Below are 19,788 nucleotides of genomic sequence, written 5' to 3'. Positions count from 1 at the left end.
GGGTGCCATTGTTGTGGATCCCCCCGGTGTCAGGTTGTCATTGTTCTGGATCCCCCAGTGTCAGGGTGTCATTGTTCTGGACCCCAAGTGTCAGGGTGTCATTGTTCTGGATCCCCCCCAGTGTCAGGGTGTCATTGTTCTGGGTTCCCCAGTGTCAGGGTGTCATTGTTCTGGGATCCCCCAGTGTCAGGGTGTCATTGTTCTGGGACCCCCCAGTGTCAGGGTGTCATTGTTCTGGGATCCCCCAGTGTCAGGGTGTCATTGTTCTGGGACCCCCCAGTGTCAGGGTGTCATTGTTCTGGGACCCCCCAGTGTCAGGGTGTCATTGTTCTGGGATCCCCCAGTGTCAGGGTGTCATTGTTCTGGATCCCCAAGTGTCAGGGTGTCATTGTTCTGGATCCCCAAGTGTCAGGGTGTCATTGTTCTGGGATCCCCCAGTGTCAGGGTGTCATTGTTCTGGGATCCCCCAGTGTCAGGGTGTCATTGTTCTGGGACCCCCCAGTGTCAGGGTGTCATTGTTCTGGGACCCCCCAGTGTCAGGGTGTCATTGTTCTGGGACCCCCCAGTGTCAGGGTGTCATTGTTCTGGGATCCCCCAGTGTCAGGGTGTCATTGTTCTGGATCCCCAAGTGTCAGGGTTTCATTGTTCTGGATCCCCAAGTGTCAGGGTTTCATTGTTCTGGGATCCCCAAGTGTCAGGGTGCCATTGTTGTGGATCCACAAGTGTCAGGGTGTCATTGTTCTGGATCCCCCAGTGTCAGGGTGTCATTGTTCTGGGATCCCCAAGTGTCGGGGTGTCATTGTTCTGGACCCCAAGTGTCAGGGTGTCATTGTTCTGGATCCCCCCAGTGTCGGGGTGTCATTGTTCTGGGATCCCCAAGTGTCGGGGTGTCATTGTTCTGGGATCCCCCAGTGTCAGGGTGTCATTGTTCTGGGATCCCCCAGTGTCAGGGTGTCATTGTTCTGGGACCCCCCAGTGTCAGGGTGTCATTGTTCTGGGATCCCCCAGTGTCAGGGTGTCATTGTTCTGGGACCCCCCAGTGTCAGGGTGTCATTGTTCTGGGACCCCCCAGTGTCAGGGTGTCATTGTTCTGGGATCCCCCAGTGTCAGGGTGTCATTGTTCTGGATCCCCAAGTGTCAGGGTGTCATTGTTCTGGATCCCCAAGTGTCAGGGTGTCATTGTTCTGGGATCCCCCAGTGTCAGGGTGTCATTGTTCTGGGATCCCCCAGTGTCAGGGTGTCATTGTTCTGGGACCCCCCAGTGTCAGGGTGTCATTGTTCTGGGACCCCCCAGTGTCAGGGTGTCATTGTTCTGGGATCCCCCAGTGTCAGGGTGTCATTGTTCTGGATCCCCAAGTGTCAGGGTGTCATTGTTCTGGATCCCCAAGTGTCAGGGTTTCATTGTTCTGGGATCCCCAAGTGTCAGGGTGCCATTGTTGTGGATCCACAAGTGTCAGGGTGTCATTGTTCTGGATCCCCCAGTGTCAGGGTGTCATTGTTCTGGGACCCCCCGGTGTCAGGGTGTCATTGTTCTGGGACCCCCCGGTGTCAGGGTGTCATTGTTCTGGGATCCCCCAGTGTCAGGGTGTCATTGTTCTGGGATCCCCCGGTGTCAGGGTGTCATTGTTCTGGGACCCCCCGGTGTCAGGGTGTCATTGTTCTGGGACCCCCCGGTGTCAGGGTGTCATTGTTCTGGGATCCCCCAGTGTCAGGGTGTCATTGTTCTGGGACCCCCCGGTGTCAGGGTGTCATTGTTCTGGGACCCCCCGGTGTCAGGGTGTCATTGTTCTGGGATCCCCCAGTGTCAGGGTGTCATTGTTCTGGGATCCCCCAGTGTCAGGGTGTCATTGTTCTGGATCCACAAGTTTCAGGGTGTCATTGTTCTGGACCCCCAAGTGTCAGTGTGTCATTGTTCTGGAATCCCCAAGTGTCAGGGTGTCATTGTTTTGGGACCCCCCCGGTGTCAGGGTGTCATTGTTCTGGGACCCCCCGGTGTCAGGGTGTCATTGTTCTGGATCCCCCAGTGTCAGGGTGTCATTGTTCTGGACCCCCAAGTGTCAGTGTGTCATTGTTCTGGAATCCCCAAGTGTCAGGGTGTCATTGTTCTGGGACCCCCCCGGTGTCAGGGTGTCATTGTTCTGGGACCCCCCGGTGTCAGGGTGTCATTGTTCTGGATCCCCCAGTGTCAGGGTGTCATTGTTCTGGGATCCCCAAGTGTCAGTGTGTCATTGTTCTGGATCCACAAGTGTCAGGGTGTCATTGTTCTGGACCCCCAAGTGTCAGTGTGTCATTGTTCTGGGATCCCCAATTGTCAGGGTGTCATTGTTCTGGGACCCCCCGTTGTCAGGGTGTCATTGTTCTGGATCCACAAGTGTCAGGGTGTCATTGTTCTGGACCCCCAAGTGTCAGTGTGTCATTGTTCTGGGATCCCCCAGTGTCAGGGTGTCATTGTTCTGGGATCCCCCAGTGTCAGGGTGTCATTGTTCTGGATCCACAAGTGTCAGGGTGTCATTGTTCTGGGATCCCCAAGTGTCAGGGTGTCATTGTTCTGGATCCACAAGTGTCAGTGTGTCATTGTTCTGGATCCACAAGTGTCAGTGTGTCATTGTTCTGGGATCCCCAAGTGTCAGGGTGTCATTGTTCTGGGACCCCCCGGTGTCAGGGTGTCATTGTTCTGGATCCACAAGTGTCAGTGTGTCATTGTTCTGGAATCCCCAAGTGTCAGGGTGTCATTGTTCTGGATCCACAAGTGTCAGGGTGTCATTGTTCTGGACCCCCAAGTGTCAGTGTGTCATTGTTCTGGAATCCCCAAGTGTCAGGGTGTCATTGTTCTGGGACCCCCCCGGTGTCAGGGTGTCATTGTTCTGGGACCCCCCGGTGTTAGGGTGTCATTGTTCTGGATCCCCCAGTGTCAGGGTGTCATTGTTCTGGACCCCCAAGTGTCAGTGTGTCATTGTTCTGGAATCCCCAAGTGTCAGGGTGTCATTGTTCTGGGACCCCCCCGGTGTCAGGATGTCATTGTTCTGGGACCCCCTGGTGTCAGGGTGTCATTGTTCTGGATCCCCCAGTGTCAGGGTGTCATTGTTCTGGGATCCCCAAGTGTCAGTGTGTCATTGTTCTGGATCCACAAGTGTCAGGGTGTCATTGTTCTGGACCCCCAAGTGTCAGTGTGTCATTGTTCTGGGATCCCCAATTGTCAGGGTGTCATTGTTCTGGGACCCCCCGTTGTCAGGGTGTCATTGTTCTGGATCCACAAGTGTCAGGGTGTCATTGTTCTGGACCCCCAAGTGTCAGTGTGTCATTGTTCTGGAATCCCCAAGTGTCAGGGTGTCATTGTTCTGGGACCCCCCCGGTGTCAGGGTGTCATTGTTCTGGGACCCCCCGGTGTCAGGGTGTCATTGTTCTGGATCCCCCAGTGTCAGGGTGTCATTGTTCTGGGATCCCCCAGTGTCAGGGTGTCATTGTTCTGGGATCCCCCAGTGTCAGGGTGTCATTGTTCTGGATCCACAAGTGTCAGGGTGTCATTGTTCTGGGATCCCCAAGTGTCAGGGTGTCATTGTTCTGGATCCACAAGTGTCAGGGTGTCATTGTTCTGGATCCACAAGTGTCAGTGTGTCATTGTTCTGGAATCCCCAAGTGTCAGGGTGTCATTGTTCTGGGACCCCCCGGTGTCAGGGTGTCATTGTTCTGGATCCACAAGTGTCAGTGTGTCATTGTTCTGGAATCCCCAAGTGTCAGGGTGTCATTGTTCTGGGACCCCCCCGGTGTCAGGGTGTCATTGTTCTGGGACCCCCCGGTGTCAGGGTGTCATTGTTCTGGATCCCCCAGTGTCAGGGTGTCATTGTTCTGGGATCCCCCAGTGTCAGGGTGTCATTGTTCTGGGATCCCTCAGTGTCAGGGTGTCATTGTTCTGGATCCACAAGTGTCAGGGTGTCATTGTTCTTGGATCCCCAAGTGTCAGGGTGTCATTGTTCTGGATCCACAAGTGTCAGTGTGTCATTGTTCTGGGATCCCCCAGTGTCAGTGTGTCATTGTTCTGGGACCCCCCGGTGTCAAGGTGTCATTGTTCTGGATCCACAAGTGTCAGGGTGTCATTGTTCTGGACCCCCAAGTGTCAGTGTGTCATTGTTCTGGAATCCCCAAGTGTCAGGGTGTCATTGTTCTGGGACCCCCCCGGTGTCAGGGTGTCATTGTTCTGGGATCCCCCGGTGTCAGGGTGTCATTGTTCTGGGATCCCCCAGTGTCAGGGTGTCATTGTTCTGGATCCCCCAGTGTCAGGGTGTCATTGTTCTGGGATCCCCCAATATCAGTGTGTCATTGTTCTGGGACCCCCCGGTGTCAGGGTGTCATTGTTGTGGATCCACAAGTGTCAGGGTGTCATTGTTCTGGACCCCCAAGTGTCAGGGTGTCATTGTTCTGGGACCCCCCAGTGTCAGGGTGTCATTGTTCTGGGACCCCCCAGTGTCAGGGTGTCATTGTTCTGGGACCCCTCAGTGTCAGGGTGTCATTGTTCTGGGACCCCCCAGTGTCAGGGTGTCATTGTTGTGGATCCACAAGTGTCGGGGTGTCATTGTTCTGGACCCCAAGTGTCAGGGTGCCATTGTTTGGGACCCCCAAGTGTCAGGGTGCCATTGTTTGGGACCCCCAAGTGTCAGGGTGCCATTGTTTGGGACCCCCAGTGTCAGGGTACCATTGTTTGGGATCCCCCAGTGTCAGGGTGCCATTGTTTGGGACCCCCCAGTGTCAGGGTGTCATTGTTCTGGGACCCCCAAGTGTCGCGGTTCCTGGTCCCAGCTCCTCCTATGGTATGTAGTAATTCCTGGTCTGTACAGGTCACCGGTGTAGTTAATGTTATATGGAGGTTAATGAGGAGGGAGCCTCCCCCAGGCGCTGAGTCACCCGGCCTCATTGTCCTCCAGTCTATGGTGTCATGCTCTGCTGATTGAGTCTTTGTGGCAGGAATGGCTGACGTCACCTTCCAGCATTGGGTTACAGGGATCAGTCACTGCAAGGCTGGGTGACACACAAGGGGGGTCTGTCTGAGACGTTTACACCCCCGCCTCCCCTCCCCTACAAAACCTGCTCTTCAGTTATGGCTCATCAGTGTGGAACACCAATACTCCTCACCTCCAGACTTCACCTGTAAGAGCCGGAGACCCCTGACTCACCGCCTGACCTCCCCTGACCTCTATAAAACCCTATATACCTTCTATCTCCTCCTCTCATATACTGCATGCTTATAGGTGCACCGAGCAACAACGCTCCGGTATATGCCAGAGCTATATACATGTATTATTATAATAGTGTGTGACCTGGAGGGGACATTAGAGTGTAAGCTCCTCTGGTACAGAGACTGATGTGACGGTGGTGGAGTGGACATTGGAGTGTAAGCTCCTCTGGTACAGACACTGATGTGACTGTGGGGGAGGGGACATTAGAGTGTAAGCTCCTCTGGTACAGAGACTGATGTGACTGTGGGGGAGGGACATTAGAGTGTAAGCTCCTCTGGTACAGAGACTGATGTGACTGTGGGGGAGGGGGCATTAGAGTGTAAGCTCCTCTGGTACAGACACTGATGTGACTGTGGGGGAGGGGACATTAGAGTGTAAGCTCCTCTGGTACAGAGACTGATGTGACTGTGGGGGAGGGGACATTAGAGTGTAAGCTCCTCTGGTACAGAGACTGATGTGACTGTGGGGGAGAGGACATTAGAGTGTAAGCTCCTCTGCTACAGAGACTGATGTGACTGTGGGGGAGGGGACATTAGAGTGTAAGCTCCTCTGGTACAGAGACTGATGTGACTGTGGGGGAGGGGACATTAGAGTGTAAGCTCCTCTGGTACAGGGACTGATGTGACTGTGGGGGAGGAGACGTTAGAGTGTAAGCTCCTCTGCTACAGAGACTGATGTTACTGTGCGGGAGGGGACATTAGAGTGTAAGCTCCTCTGGTACAGAGACTGATGTGACTGTGGGGGAGGGGACATTAGAGTGTAAGCTCCTCTGGTACAGAGACTGATGTGGCTGTGGGGGAGGGGACGTTAGAGTGTAAGCTCCTCTGGTACAGAGACTGAATGGGAGGGGACATTAGAGTGTAAGCTCCTCTAGTACAGAGACTGGTGTGACTGTGGGGGAGGGGACATTAGAGTGTAAGCTCCTCTGGTACAGAGACTGATGTGACTGTGGAGGAGGGGACATTACAGTGTAAGCTCCTCTGGTACAGAGACTGAATGGGAGGGGACATTAGAGTGTAAGCTCCTCTAGTACAGAGACTGATGTGACTGTGGAGGAGGGGACATTAGAGTGTAAGCTCCTCTGGTACAGAGACTGAATGGGAGGGGACATTAGAGTGTAAGCTCCTCTAGTACAGAGACTGATGTGACTGTGGAGGAGGGGACATTAGAGTGTAAGCTCCTCTGGTACAGAGACTGAATGGGAGGGGACATTAGAGTGTAAGCTCCTCTGGTACAGAGAATGATGTGACTGTGGGGGAGGGGACATTAGAGTGTAAGCTCCTCTGGTACAGAGACTGATGTGACTGGCTCTGTGTTCTCTGTACAGCACTGTGGTATAGGTCAGAGCTATCAATGTATACACATGGAATAACAGGTGTATTCTTCTATCTGCAGGCAGCAGAGGAGCGGTGATGGGGTCTTGGTGTAAGGTGGATACGGTTCACTGGTTGCACATTATATCTTCATCCCTCGGGGGATGCAGCTGCTGATCCTATAATAGGTAGGTACAATTCCTCCGTATGAACACACAATGAGGTTATAGATGAGAATACAAGGTAACCATTCTCTTTTTCTCCATAATTCTCCCCCATAGACCTCGGATAACCATTTGAATATTTAGGCAATTAGGAGTCAAATAGTCTTTGGCTTACAAAACGATTTGTAGAAAGGACCATTATTTAGCAGTTATCAGCAGAAATACCATGAGATGAGTGATCTATACTCGGGGAATAGTATTATAAAACTATATGGTCAAACAAATGCTGACCCTCTTCCGAAACATTGTTTCCAGTCTATCGGGGAAAGGTATTATATGACCCTCTTCCGAAACTCTGTTTCCAGTCTAGGTGTCCCCAATAAAGAGTCCTGGTAATATTCCATCATTCAAAGACATTGTAGACAATTGTGCTCTTCCTAAATTGTGATACCAGTTTAGCAAAGACCCTTTTCTGTTACACCATGACGGTGCCCCTGTGTACAAAGCCAGCCCTATAAAGACATGGTTTCATGAGTTTGTTGAGGAGCACCTCCATAAAGACATGGTTTGACCAGTTTGCTGTGGAGTATCTTCATAAAATATGATTTCATGAGGTGGGTGTGGAGAGACTCCATAAAGACGTGGTCTAAGGAGTTTGGTGTGGAGGAACTCCATAAAGACATGGTTTGACCAGTTTGGTGTGGAGGATCTCCATAAAGACGTAGTTTAAGGAGTTTGGTGTAGAGGATCTTCATAAAGACATGGTTTCATGAGTTTGTCGAGGAGGACCTCCATAAAGACATGGTTTCATGAGTTTGTCGAGGAGGACCTCCATAAAGACATGGTTTCATGAGTTTGGTGAGGAAGATATCCATAAAGGCATGGTTTCATGAGCTTGATGTAGAGGATCTTCATAAAGACATGGTTTCATGAAATTGGTGAGGAGGATCCTTATAAAGACATGGGGATCTATTTGCTAAAGATGGAGAGTGCAAAATCGGGCTCACTTCTGCAAAGAAATTAATCAGCTTCCACGTTGTATTGCCAAAGCTTAATTGAACAAGGTGAGGTTAGAAGCTGATTGGTTTCTATGCAGAAGTGAGCCTGATTTTGCACCCCCCAGTTTCAGTAAATAAATTCCATGGTTTCGTGAGCTTAGTGTGGAGGATCTCCATAAAGATGTGGTTTCATAAGTTTGGTGGGTAGTCTCTTCATAAAGATGTGGTTTCATTAGTTTGGTGTGGAGGATCTCCATAAAGTCGTAGTTTCATTAGTTTGGTGAGGAGGATCTCCATAAAGATGTGGTTTCATTGGTTTGGTGTTGAGGATCTCCATAAAGACATGGTTTCATGAGTTTGTTGAGGAGCACCTCCATAAAGACATGATTTGACCAGTTTGGTGTGGAGGATCTCCATAAAGACGTAGTTTAAGGAGTTTGGTGTGGAGGAACTCCATAAAGACACGGTTTCATAAGTTTGGAGAGGAAGATCTCCATAAAGACATGGTTTCATGAGTTTGTTGAGGAGCACCTCCATAAAGACATGATTTGACCAGTTTGGTGTGGAGGATCTCCATAAAGACGTAGTTTAAGGAGTTTGGTGTGGAGGAACTCCATAAAGACATGGTTTCATGAGTTTGGTGAGGAAGATCTCCATAAAGGCATGGTTTCATGAGCTTGATGTAGAGGATCTTCATAAAGACATGGTTTTGTGAAATTGGTGAGGTGGATCTTCATAAAGACATGGGGATCTATTTGCTAAAGATGGAGAGTGCAAAATCAGGCTCACTTCTGCAAAGAAATCAATCAGCTTCCAGGTTGTATTGCCAAAGCTTAATTGAACAAGCTGAGGTTAGAAGCTGATTGGTTTCTATGCAGAAGTGAGCCTGATTTTGCACCCCCCAGTTTCAGTAAATAAATCCCATGGTTTCATGAGCTTAGTGTGGAGGATCTCCATAAAGACGTAGTTTCATTAGTTTGGTGAGGAGAATCTCCATAAAGATGTGGTTTCATTCGTTTGGTGAGGAGGATATCCATAAAGATGTGGTTTCATTAGTTTGGTGAGGAGGATCTCCATAAAGATGTGGTTTCATTAGTTGTGTATGGAGGATCTCCATAAAGTTGTGGTTTCATTAGTTTGGTGTTGAGGATCTCCATAAAGTCGTAGTTTCATTAGTTTGGTGAGGAGGATCTCCATAAAGATGTGGTTTCATTAGTTTGGTGAGGAGGATCTCCATAAAGATGTGGTTTCATTAATTTTTCTGAGGAGGATCTCCATAAAGATGTGGTTTCATTAGTTTGGTGAGGAGGATCTCCATAAAGATGTGGTTTCATTAGTTTGGTGAGGAGGATCTCCATAAAGTTGTGGTTTCATTGGTTTGGTGTGGAGGATCTCCATAAAGAGGTGGTTTCATGAGCTTGATGTGGAGGATCTCCATAAAGTCGTAGTTTCATTAGTTTGGTGTGGAGGATCTCCATAAAGATGTAGTTTCATTAGTTTGGTGTGGAGGATCTCCATAAAGATGTAGTTTCATTAGTTTGGTGTGGAGGATCTCCATAAAGATGTGGTTTCATTAGTTTGGTGTGGAGGATCTCCATAAAGATGTGGTTTCATTAGTTTGGTGTGGAGGATCTCCATAAAGATGTAGTTTCATTAGTTTGGTGTGGAGGATCTCCATAAAGATGTAGTTTCATTAGTTTGGTGTGGAGCCGAGGATCTCCATAAAGATGTGGTTTCATTAGTTTGGTGTGGGGGATCTCCATAAAGACATGGTTTCCTGAGTTTGGTGAGGAGGATCTTCATAAGATTGCAAGAGTGTAAAATCAGGCTAACTTCTGCATAGAATCCAGTCAGATTCCAGGTTGTATTGTCAAAGCTTAATTGAACAAGCTGAGGTTAGAAGCTGATTGGTATCTATGCAGAATTGAGCCATAATTTGGACCCCCAGTTTTAGTAAATAAACCCCATGGTTTCATTAGTTTGCTATGGAGGATCTCCATAAAGACATGGTTTGACCAGTTTGCTGTGGAGGAACCTTAAGTGTTCTGCACAGAGCCCTGACCTCAACCCTACTGAACATCTTTGGGATGAGTTGGAACACCAGTTGTGAGTCAGGTTTTCTCATTCAGCATCACTACCTGACCTCATAAATGTTCTTTTGGCTGATTGGACTGGACTTCCTACAGATGTACTCCAACATTTTGTGGGAAGCCTTTGAAGCAGAGTAGAGCCAGCTCCATAAAGACATGGTTTGACTATGTTTGGTGTGGAGTAACTGGAGTGTCCTGTATAGAGCCCTGACTTCAACCCTCTCGAACAACTTTGGGATGAGTTGGAATGCCTAATGTGAGTCAGGTCTTCTCATTCAGCATCTCTACCTGACCTCATAAATGTTCTTTTGGCTGATTGGACTGGACTTCCTACAGATGTACTCCAAAATGTTGTGGGAATCCTTCGCAGCAGAGTAGAGCAAGCTCCATAAAGATATGGTTTGACTATGTTTGGTGTGGAGTAACTGGAGTGTCCTGTACAGAGCCCTGACCCCAACCCTACTGAACACCTTTGGGATGAGTTGGAACGCCAATTGTGGGCCAATACTTTTTATCCAACCTCACAAATGATAAATTCCCACAGTTACCCCAAAATCTTGTGGAAAGTCTTCTCAGAAGGGTGGAGAATGCTATAACCACAGTAAGGGGGCAACTCAATTATAGGGGTTCATGTTAGTGACCTTGGGGGAGGGATAGGGGCGCAATTCTGTATTGATTGGCCTTGGGAGGAGCCAGGGGCGCAATCTCCATATTAATTGGCCATGAGGGGAGCAGAGAGGAGTTTGGCAATCTCTATATTAATGGCCATGGGTGAACCCCATATTAATGGCCAGCAGGTGAGAGATGGGAGCGAACTCCATATTGTTCGGCCATTGGAGGGATGAGGTCGGAACTCCATATTGATCAGCCATCGGAGGGATGAGGTCGGAACTCCATATTGATCAGCCATTGGAGGGATGAGGTCGAAACTCCATATTGATCGGCCATTGGAGGGATGAGGTCGGAACTCCATATTGATCGGCCATTGGAGGGATGAGGTCGGAACTCCATATTGATCAGCCATTGGAGGGATGAGGGCGGAACTCCATATTGATCAGCCATTGGAGGGATGAGGGCAGAACTCCATATTGATTGGCCATGGGAGGAGCCAGAGGCGCAATCTCCGCTTTAATGGCCATGGAGGAAAGGGGGTCAACTCTATGATAATTGGCCATGGGTCATGGGAGGTGTAACGGAACAGGGCACCCTGGACTGGGTGCCTCCGTTGAAAGATGCTCCTAGTGCTTTCCGAGGACTCCAAGCACTCCACCAGACACTGTAACCACTTCAGATTCCACGAACCGCCGCAGCTTGGTTAGGGTCTCGCAATCTCCTACCCACCCTGGACCTGCGACAAGGCTCCAGGTTCCTGTGGGTGAACCTCTCTTTCCCCAGAGAGTGCAGCAGAACAAGCTCTACACAAGCTCTTAAAAGAGCTCAGTGATTCTCTAAGGGAGTATGGAGGACCATAGCAATCCCTTGCAGCATATCCCCCAATAAGAGACAGAACTCTAGATTGAGGTTGAATGAACTCAGCACAACTTTAATGAACACGACTTATATACAGTTTTCACCCACAAAGTTACCACCCAGATGGACCTTGTTGAAGACTGAACATAATATTCACCATCCAATAGGAACAGAGTTTTACACTCTCATACAGTCTACAAAATATACAATGTGAGACAATCCCCCCTCCCCCTTAGCATCTAATCAACATTCCTATACGTTTCTCTTAAAGCAGACAGACAGGTGGGCTCATTAGCACAGTTAACAATAGGTGAATGGAAAAGGTGTCTCAGACCCTATTTTAGACAAAAGCACTTCAATGATTAGCAGCCATGCTGTCTCTACCAGTTCCTGGATGCCCATATAAGGAGTGGACTTCCTGTACCTTACAGTTTACAGGAATAAAGGTTTAGCTTCTAGGCTAGAGGCAAGACTCCATTAGCCCCATGACTTATCCGTCTTTAAATTCCAGTGACGGTGAGTCCCGTCACACATCTTCCCCCCAAAGGTAGACTAATCCAGGCACTAGACCTCCAATCGGTCTGTGCCTGAGTTAGTCGGGTAACAAGTCCCAAAGAGTCCATCCATCATGGCAGCTTCCTTGACAAAGTTCCACATAGTTTGTAAGTTTGTCCTGGCAAGGCGCATGGAGCTCTCATAGCCGATCAGTCTGTGAAAGTCTGGTTTGGGCAGGCCAGACTGGGCTTCTTGGGCACCCTGTGTCCCTCTAAGACACAGGGTGATTTAGACGTAAGAGGAGCCTAGTAGGCTGAGAGAAGAACTTTCCAACCTCTCTAAGGTAGGCTGTGTTCCACAGGCCCTCCCAATGTCTGCACCCACCCAGTACCCCAAACAAATTGTCGGGAAAACAGTGTTACTCACCCAGCCAACCTCTGCCTCTCTCGCAGAACATACCCGCTGCTGGGGATAAGTGTGGACTGGCCCTTCTCCTGGAAGTCCTTTCAGGCGCTGGAGAGAAGACAGGGTGGTGGGGCTCACTTCGTCAGGCTGTTGGGGATCTGGGCCGACTGTCCAGCATCCCCGGGGTGTACAGATGAAGATTGTAGCTTTTGCAGGTGCTGGGCAGAGGTTGGTAGCACTCTGCCCTGTTGCCAGCTCTTCTGCTGGGTTGGGGTTTGCGAATACTACCCCCAGAAACTGGTTGGGGGTCTGCTGTAGAGAGGAGGGATCGCCTACCTCCTCCTCCTGGTATTCCTGCGGGACAGGTTGGGGATCTGGACCAGCCATCCAGCATCCCTGTAGGTCTGGTGCAGAGACCGCGGTCCCATCTATACCATTGGGGTCAGGGCTGTTGTCTCCCTGTGGTTGGGGAGAAGGATTAGTGGTCTCCTCTCCCTGGAAGGTACACTGCTGCTGGGAAGGAAGGACGACACCTTCGGCTCCCTGTAACTCCTGCTGTAGCTGGGGATCTGGGCCGGCTGCCCAGCCTCCCTGTATGGCCGGTAGAGAGACCTCGGTCCCATCTCCACCTGCCATCGGTGGGTCTTCACAGTACCACCAGTCTGTACTGTCTCTCCAACTCAAGGGTTGTGGGTCTGGATCTGCCACCCAGGACTCCGGCTCTGCTTGCAGGGTAGATTGGGGTGGAATGGAGCAGAGCAGGTGTTGGTAGTCCTGCTCCAGTTCCCACTCCATTGTGACCAGATGAATCAGGTCTAACACCAGGTCATCTACTCTGGGGAGATCCAGTAGGGCTTCCCTGGTGTCCTGGATTTCCCAGCGCCGAAACTCTGCTGGACATCCAAAGTCCCTCTCTTCAAAGGCCTCCCACAGCAAGCCCGGGCCACTATAGTCCTCACCTTCCGGCATATTGTTGTCAGCCATCCAGTGGTCGTGCCGGGTGGCGTACCACTTTAGTGCCCGGTAAGCTTCATCCAGCCACAACTCCTTCCAAATCAGGTTCCACAGCTCCGTCACCCACTCATCCAGGGGTTGCTCTCCTAGGAAAGGTATCCGCAGGGCAACGTATACCTGGAACCGCTGTTCTTCGCTGGGAAGGTTCTCTCTCCGCCTCCACTGCGCATCGTCTAAGGCCTCATACCACATTTCCTTTCGAGTGAAATCTCTCCAGTCCAGTATGGCTTCCTCTGATACAGGCCCATCCTGTTGGACCAAGTGTTGCTGCAACCTCCAGACAAACTCCTCCTCATATGGGGACGCTGCACGGGTATTATCTCGCTCCATAACGTTACCGGTGTCTCTGAGCTGCTTCTCCTCACACTAGGACGCCACCCCACCGCTTGCCACCAATGTAACGGAACAGGGCACCCTGGACTGGGTGCCTCAGTTGAAAGATGCTCCTAGTGCTTTCCGAGGACTCCAAGCACTCCACCAGACACTGTAACCACTTCAGATTCCACGAACCGCCGCAGCTTGGTTAGGGTCTCGCAATCTCCTACCCACCCTGGACCTGCGACAAGGCTCCAGGTTCCTGTGGGTGAACCTCTCTTTCCCCAGAGAGTGCAGCAGAACAAGATCTTATACAAGCTCTTACAAGAGCTCAGTGATTCTCTAAGGGAGTATGGAGGACCATAGCAATCCCTTGCAGCATATCCCCCAATAAGAGACAGAACTCTAGATTGAGGTTGAATGAACTCAGCACAACTTTAATGAACACGACTTATATACAGTTTTCACCCACAAAGTTACCACCCAGATGGACCTTGTTGAAGACTGAACATAATATTCACCATCCAATAGGAACAGAGTTTTACACTCTCATACAGTCTACAAAATATACAATGTGAGACAATCCCCCCTCCCCCTTAGCATCTAATCAACATTCCTATACGTTTCTCTTAAAGCAGACAGACAGGTGGGCTCATTAGCACAGTTAACAATAGGTGAATGGAAAAGGTGTCTCAGACCCTATTTTAGACAAAAGCACTTCAATGATTAGCAGCCATGCTGTCTCTACCAGTTCCTGGATGCCCATATAAGGAGTGGACTTCCTGTACCTTACAGTTTACAGGAATAAAGGTTTAGCTTCTAGGCTAGAGGCAAGACTCCATTAGCCCCATGACTTATCCGTCTTTAAATTCCAGTGACGGTGAGTCCCGTCACAGGAGGAGTTTGAAAACTTCTATATTAATGGCCATGGTATTGGAATGGGATGTCCAGAAAACTCATATAGTTGCGTTGGTCAGGTGACCACACTCTTTTTTTGATCATTTACTATAAAAACATCCATCACCGACTTTTTCGTGTCCCATTGGGGAGATCTCCCTTCACTTCCTGTCTCCGTCTTTTTCCATCTGTGTCCCATTGGGGAGATCTCCCTTCACTTCCTGTCTCTGTCTTTTTCCATCTGTGTCCCATTGGGGAGATCTCCCTTCACTTCGTGTCTCCGTCTTTTTCTATCTGGGTCCCATTGGGGAGATCTCCCTTCACTTCCTGTCCCTGTCTTTTTCGATCTGGGTCCCATTGGGGAGATCTCCCTTCACTTCCTGTCTCCGTCTTTTTTCATCTGGGTCCCATTGGGGAGATCTCCCTTCACTTCCTGTCTCTGTCTTTTTCCATCTGTGTCCCATTGGGGAGATCTCCCTTCACTTCCTGTCTCTGTCTTTTTCCATCTGTGTCCCATTGGGGAGATCTCCCTTCACTTCGTGTCTCCGTCTTTTTCTATCTGGGTCCCATTGGGGAGATCTCCCTTCACTTCCTGTCTCCGTCTTTTTTTCATCTGTGTCCCATTGGGGAGATCTCCCTTCACTTCCTGTCTTTGTAGGCTCAACAGGAAGTGAGAGGCACTCTCTGTAATGTGAGGGATATCCCCACCTAGGCTTAGACTTTTTATAGAGTGGGTGTTGGGCAACTGTACCACATGCCTCCTGTAATATCTTGCCCTTCTACACCCTTCAACTGCTGTTGAATAGCAGTTAAATGAGCATTGTACGTGGATTTAGAAATTGCAAAGATCATGATGATCAAAGATTGTAATTTATGTTTCATTTCCTGTGTCCTCAGAGTCCGCAGTTTGTCCTGAAGGCGACGATAATGAACAACACCGAGGTATTTGCTCCAGTGGGTGACACGGGGCCCTTTGCCATGCGGGGCCACAAGCAGCGCTGTATGTCCGCCGTGGAACCAGCCACCCCCTCCGAGATGGATTTACAGGACGAGGAACAGGACCGCTTCCTAGGTGTCCCACTGCGCCGGTACTGCCCCACGCGGAGCTCCGCCCACATCCGAGACTCCTTCCGAAGGCACAGCTGGGAGCCGGGAAAGAGACTGCAAGAGGAGGAGTCTAATTATGACGAGCTCAGGTATGAAGGGAGCATAACTAAGTAAATGTGGACATTCAGATATTTATACACTCTTGAAGTAGACCCTGCAGTAAAATACAAGGTCCGCCTACACTTTCTGGGCTCCTCCCCCCTCCCTAATCACCTTCTATTAGAGGGCGGTGTAAAATGTACCCTAAAGAAAAAATAAGGGTTCATTCTTGCCTTACCCCTGTCCTCCTCATGCCGTGTCTAGGTGAGTAAATGAGCTCTAAAACAAATCCTCAGTGATCTCTGTAGCTGCTGGCACTGTGGAGAAATGTATCCTCAAAGTTCACAGGAGAGATCCAGGGAAGTCATCCTTGTTTCCTCTCCTGCTCTTTGTATATCTCCGCCCCATTCACACTTGGCATATGTGTGATTATGTGGCATTTTTTTTCTTTTTTGCACGCTTTTGTAAATAAAAGTGCTGTAGAGAAACTTCTTTGGGGCAGGATTGGGCGGAGGGGGGTAGTACATGTGCCGCAGCAAAAAATTAAACCCCATGTCACATTTGTCAGGCAGTCCTCCACCAAATGCGGCCCCTTCAAGTAAACAGGGCTGCACCACAATCACTCGGCAACTGTGTGCAATGCATGTGATTGCGGTATGGTGGGTGCAGGCTTTACAGGGTTAAATTTCGGCAGTGAGGAGGCAACATATCTCCTCCCACTTGCCTGCCGAATGCCCTCTGAAAAGAGATCCACCGGACAATACAGGTGCATAAAAGCCCTAATAGTGCAAATGTTTTTTGTTTTTTTTTTTTTTCTTCCAGAATTTGAGGCTGAATTACTCCACAGTGGCTGCAGCTACAGAGATCAGTGAGGGTTTAGATAAATCATTTTTATTCCAGGCAGCAATGAAAGCAGTAGTAATTTAATTAGACAATATCTAATAATAACTTTTATGGAAATCTCTTTTCCAAGTTTTTTAGGATCTAACTGCTGTCAATGTGGGGGGATTCACTCTCTTGATTCTGTCCTGGTCACCATTGTCCTTAGGATAGAAAGTGATGGGAAATCCTCAAAGATTTATGGTTGTCACCAGAACAGGAGGCGAAGGGAAATCTTCCAAGAAGGACACCTTGCTCTAGCTGTTTAAGGGGGTAATTCCCTCACTTCCTGTTGTGTCTATAGGACAGGTGACCCCAACAGCAAGTGCCCATATGTGTCTTTTTGTTTAACCACTTGCCAACCGCTTCGCTGTGTATATATATATATATATATATATATATATAATACTGCGGCAGGCTGGCTCGGCTGCGTGAATATGAGGGAGGGATCCTGGTGGCGCGCGCCCTCAATTCGCAAGCAGGGACGCTGATTCACGGGGGGGGGGGGGGGCGGCGCCCACAATCGCCACCGGGCACCCCCGATCGCTCCCCGTGGAGACAGAATGGCGGTCTGCTGTTGTAAACACAGCAGACCGCTGTTCTGTCTGTTATGAATACAGAGCTCCTCCTATTTAGGATCACGGGTCTCTGTATTGATTCCACAAGCCCATCCCCCCTCACAGTTAGAAAACACCCCCTAGGCTCACATTTAACCCTTTGATCGCCCCTGGGTTAACCCCTTCCCTGCCAGTGTCATTTAGGCTGCGTGAATCTGCGGGAGCGATCCTTTGGGCACACGCCCCCATTCACCAGCAGGGAAGGCGATCCGCGGGGCCGGCAGCCGCGGTTGCAGCCGGGGACCCTCGATCACTCCCCCGCTGAGAGAGGACGGTCAGATGTTGTAAACACAGCCGACCGTTCCTCTCCCTGGAATGATCATAGAGCGCCTGTGATCCTTCTATATAGGATCACAGGTCTCTATGATCATTTCACAAGCCCCGCCCCCATACAGTTAGTAAACACTCCCCTAGGCTCACATTTAACCCTTTGATCACCCCTATTTTAACCCCTTCCCTGCCAGTGTCATTATTACAGTAACAGTGCATATTTTTAGCACTGATTACTATAGTAATGTCACTGGTCCCCCCAAAAATGTCAGTTAGGGGTCTGAACTGTCCGCCGCAATGTCGCAGTCCCACTAAAAATCGCAGATCGCCGCCATTACTAATAAAAGATAAATAAATAAAAATTACCCAAATCTTTCCCCTAGTTTGTAGACGCAATAACTTTTGCACAAACCAATCAAAATACGCATATTTGGATTTTTTTTAAAAATTTTTTTACCAAAAATTTGTACCAGAATACAAATTAGCCTAAAATTATGAAAAAAAAAATAGATTTTTACATTTTTATTGGGTCAGTTATATAGCAGAAAGTGAAAAATATTGTTTTTCTTTTTTTTTTTTTTAGAATTGTTGCTTTTTTTTTTTTTTTTTTTATAGCGCAAAAAATACAAATTGCAAGAGGGGATCAAATACCACTAAACGAAATCTCCATTTGTGGGGAAAAAAAGGACATTGATTTTATTTGGGTACAGCGTCGCACGACCGCACAATTGTCCGTTAAAATAACGCAGTGCCGAATCGCAAAAAATGGTCTGGTCATTAAGGGGGGGGGGGGGGGGGGAAATCCTTCCGGTCCAGAACTGGTTAGTGGAGTAATATGCTTACACATGGTGTAGTGACCTCTAACCACCTCTAGGTGGCAGCATTGTTCAACCTTTGTTGTATCGGCACAGTCATCAGTGAAGGATATAGCAAAGGGATTGAAAGATTAACAGCAACAAAAAAAAACATACACAGGTGCATCTCATCAAATTAGAAGATCATCAAAAAGTTAATTTATTTCAGTAATTCAATTTAAAAAGTTAAACTCACTATATTACCAAAAGTATTGGGACGCCGGCCTTTACACACACACATGAACTTTAATGGCATCCCAGTCTTAGTCCGTAGGGTTCAATGTTGAGTTGGCCCACCCTTTGCAGCTATAACAGCTTTTGTGAGGTCAGGAACTGATGTTGGACAAGAAGGCCTGGCTTGCAGTCTTATGGTGGTAATACGTTTTCTTTAACCCCTCTTACTGTAAAGAATCCTTTCCCAGAAAGGCAATTCAGTTCTCTTTTCTTCACCCACCTAATATCCCTTTTGGGTTAGACCATATTGATCATGTTTACATGACTGTCAGCCTCTGACTATACCAGTCCGAGGTGGCAATCTCTTTCCTTTAACCACTCTTACTGTAGAGAATCCTATACCAGAAAGTCAGTAAAAATCCTCCTCCTTCACACACCTATTGTCCCTTTTGCATTATATAACTGATCGTGTTCAGGAGATCTTTAAAATCTTTATAAGGCTATACCAGTCTGAGGTGGCAGTCTCTTTCCTTTAACCACTCTTACTGTAAAGAATCCTTTACCAGAAAGTCAGTAAAAATCCTCCTCCACACATCTGTCGTCCCTTTTGCATTATTTGACTCTGATGTTTTTCGGGTGACCCATCATCTTTAAAATCTTTATATGGCTGTACCATTTAGAGGTTGTAATACGTTTCTTTTAACCATACTTAACGTAAAGAATCCTTTCCCAGAAAGACTGGGACATTCTCCTTTTTTACTTACCTATTGCCCCATTTGCATTTTATGACTCTGATCATATTCAGATGACCCAGCATCTTTATAATCCTTATAAGGCTATACCAGATAGAGGCGGTAAAAGGTTTTATTTTACCACTTTGACTATAAAGAATCCTTTCCCAGCAAGACAGTGAGATTCGCCTTTTTCACGTACCTATTGCCCCTTTAGCATTATAATACTCTGATCGTATTCAGATGACCCAGCATATTTAAAATCTTTATATGGCTATACCAGTTAGAGGTGGTAAAAAGTTTTATTTTACCACTTTGACTATAAAGAATTCTTTCCCAGAAAGACAGTGACATTCTCCTTTTTCACTTATTGCCCCTTTTGCATTATATGATTTTGATTGTATTCAGATGACCCAGCATCTTTATATGGCTATACCAGTTAGAGGTGGTAAAAGGTTTTATTTTAGCACTTTTACTATAAAGAATCCTTTACAAAAAAGACGACATTCTCCTTTTTCACTTACCTATTGCCCCTTTAGCTTTATATTACTCTGATCGTATTCAGATGACCCAGCATCTTTATAATCCTAATAAGGCTATACCAGTTAGAGGTTGTGAAAGGTTTTATTTTACCACTTTTACTATAAAGAATCCTTTCCCAGAAAGACAGTGACATTCTCTTTTTCACTTATTGCCCCTTTTGCATTATATGACTGATCGTATTC

General features: G+C 48.2%; 1 protein-coding gene across 1 annotated transcript in view; it reads left to right on the top strand.

The window, feature by feature from the left end:
- The first annotated feature begins 6,626 nt into the window (after positions 1 to 6,626).
- Positions 6,627 to 19,788, top strand: part of ARHGEF2 (Rho/Rac guanine nucleotide exchange factor 2) — a 150,315-nt gene continuing 137,153 nt past the window's right edge. The window contains exons 1-2 of the mRNA XM_082275564.1: positions 6,627 to 6,732; positions 15,290 to 15,588. Coding sequence (XP_082131690.1) covers positions 15,320 to 15,588 — 269 coding nt within the window. The 5' untranslated portion in view covers positions 6,627 to 6,732; positions 15,290 to 15,319. The remainder of the gene's footprint in view (positions 6,733 to 15,289; positions 15,589 to 19,788) is intronic.

The sequence above is a fragment of the Pelophylax lessonae genome (assembly GCF_965119305.1).
Source record: "Pelophylax lessonae genome assembly, chromosome: 13".
Taxonomy (NCBI): Eukaryota; Metazoa; Chordata; class Amphibia; order Anura; family Ranidae; genus Pelophylax; species Pelophylax lessonae.
Note: the sequence above shows the minus strand (reverse complement) of the source record. Positions and strands in the feature narration are given on the sequence as shown.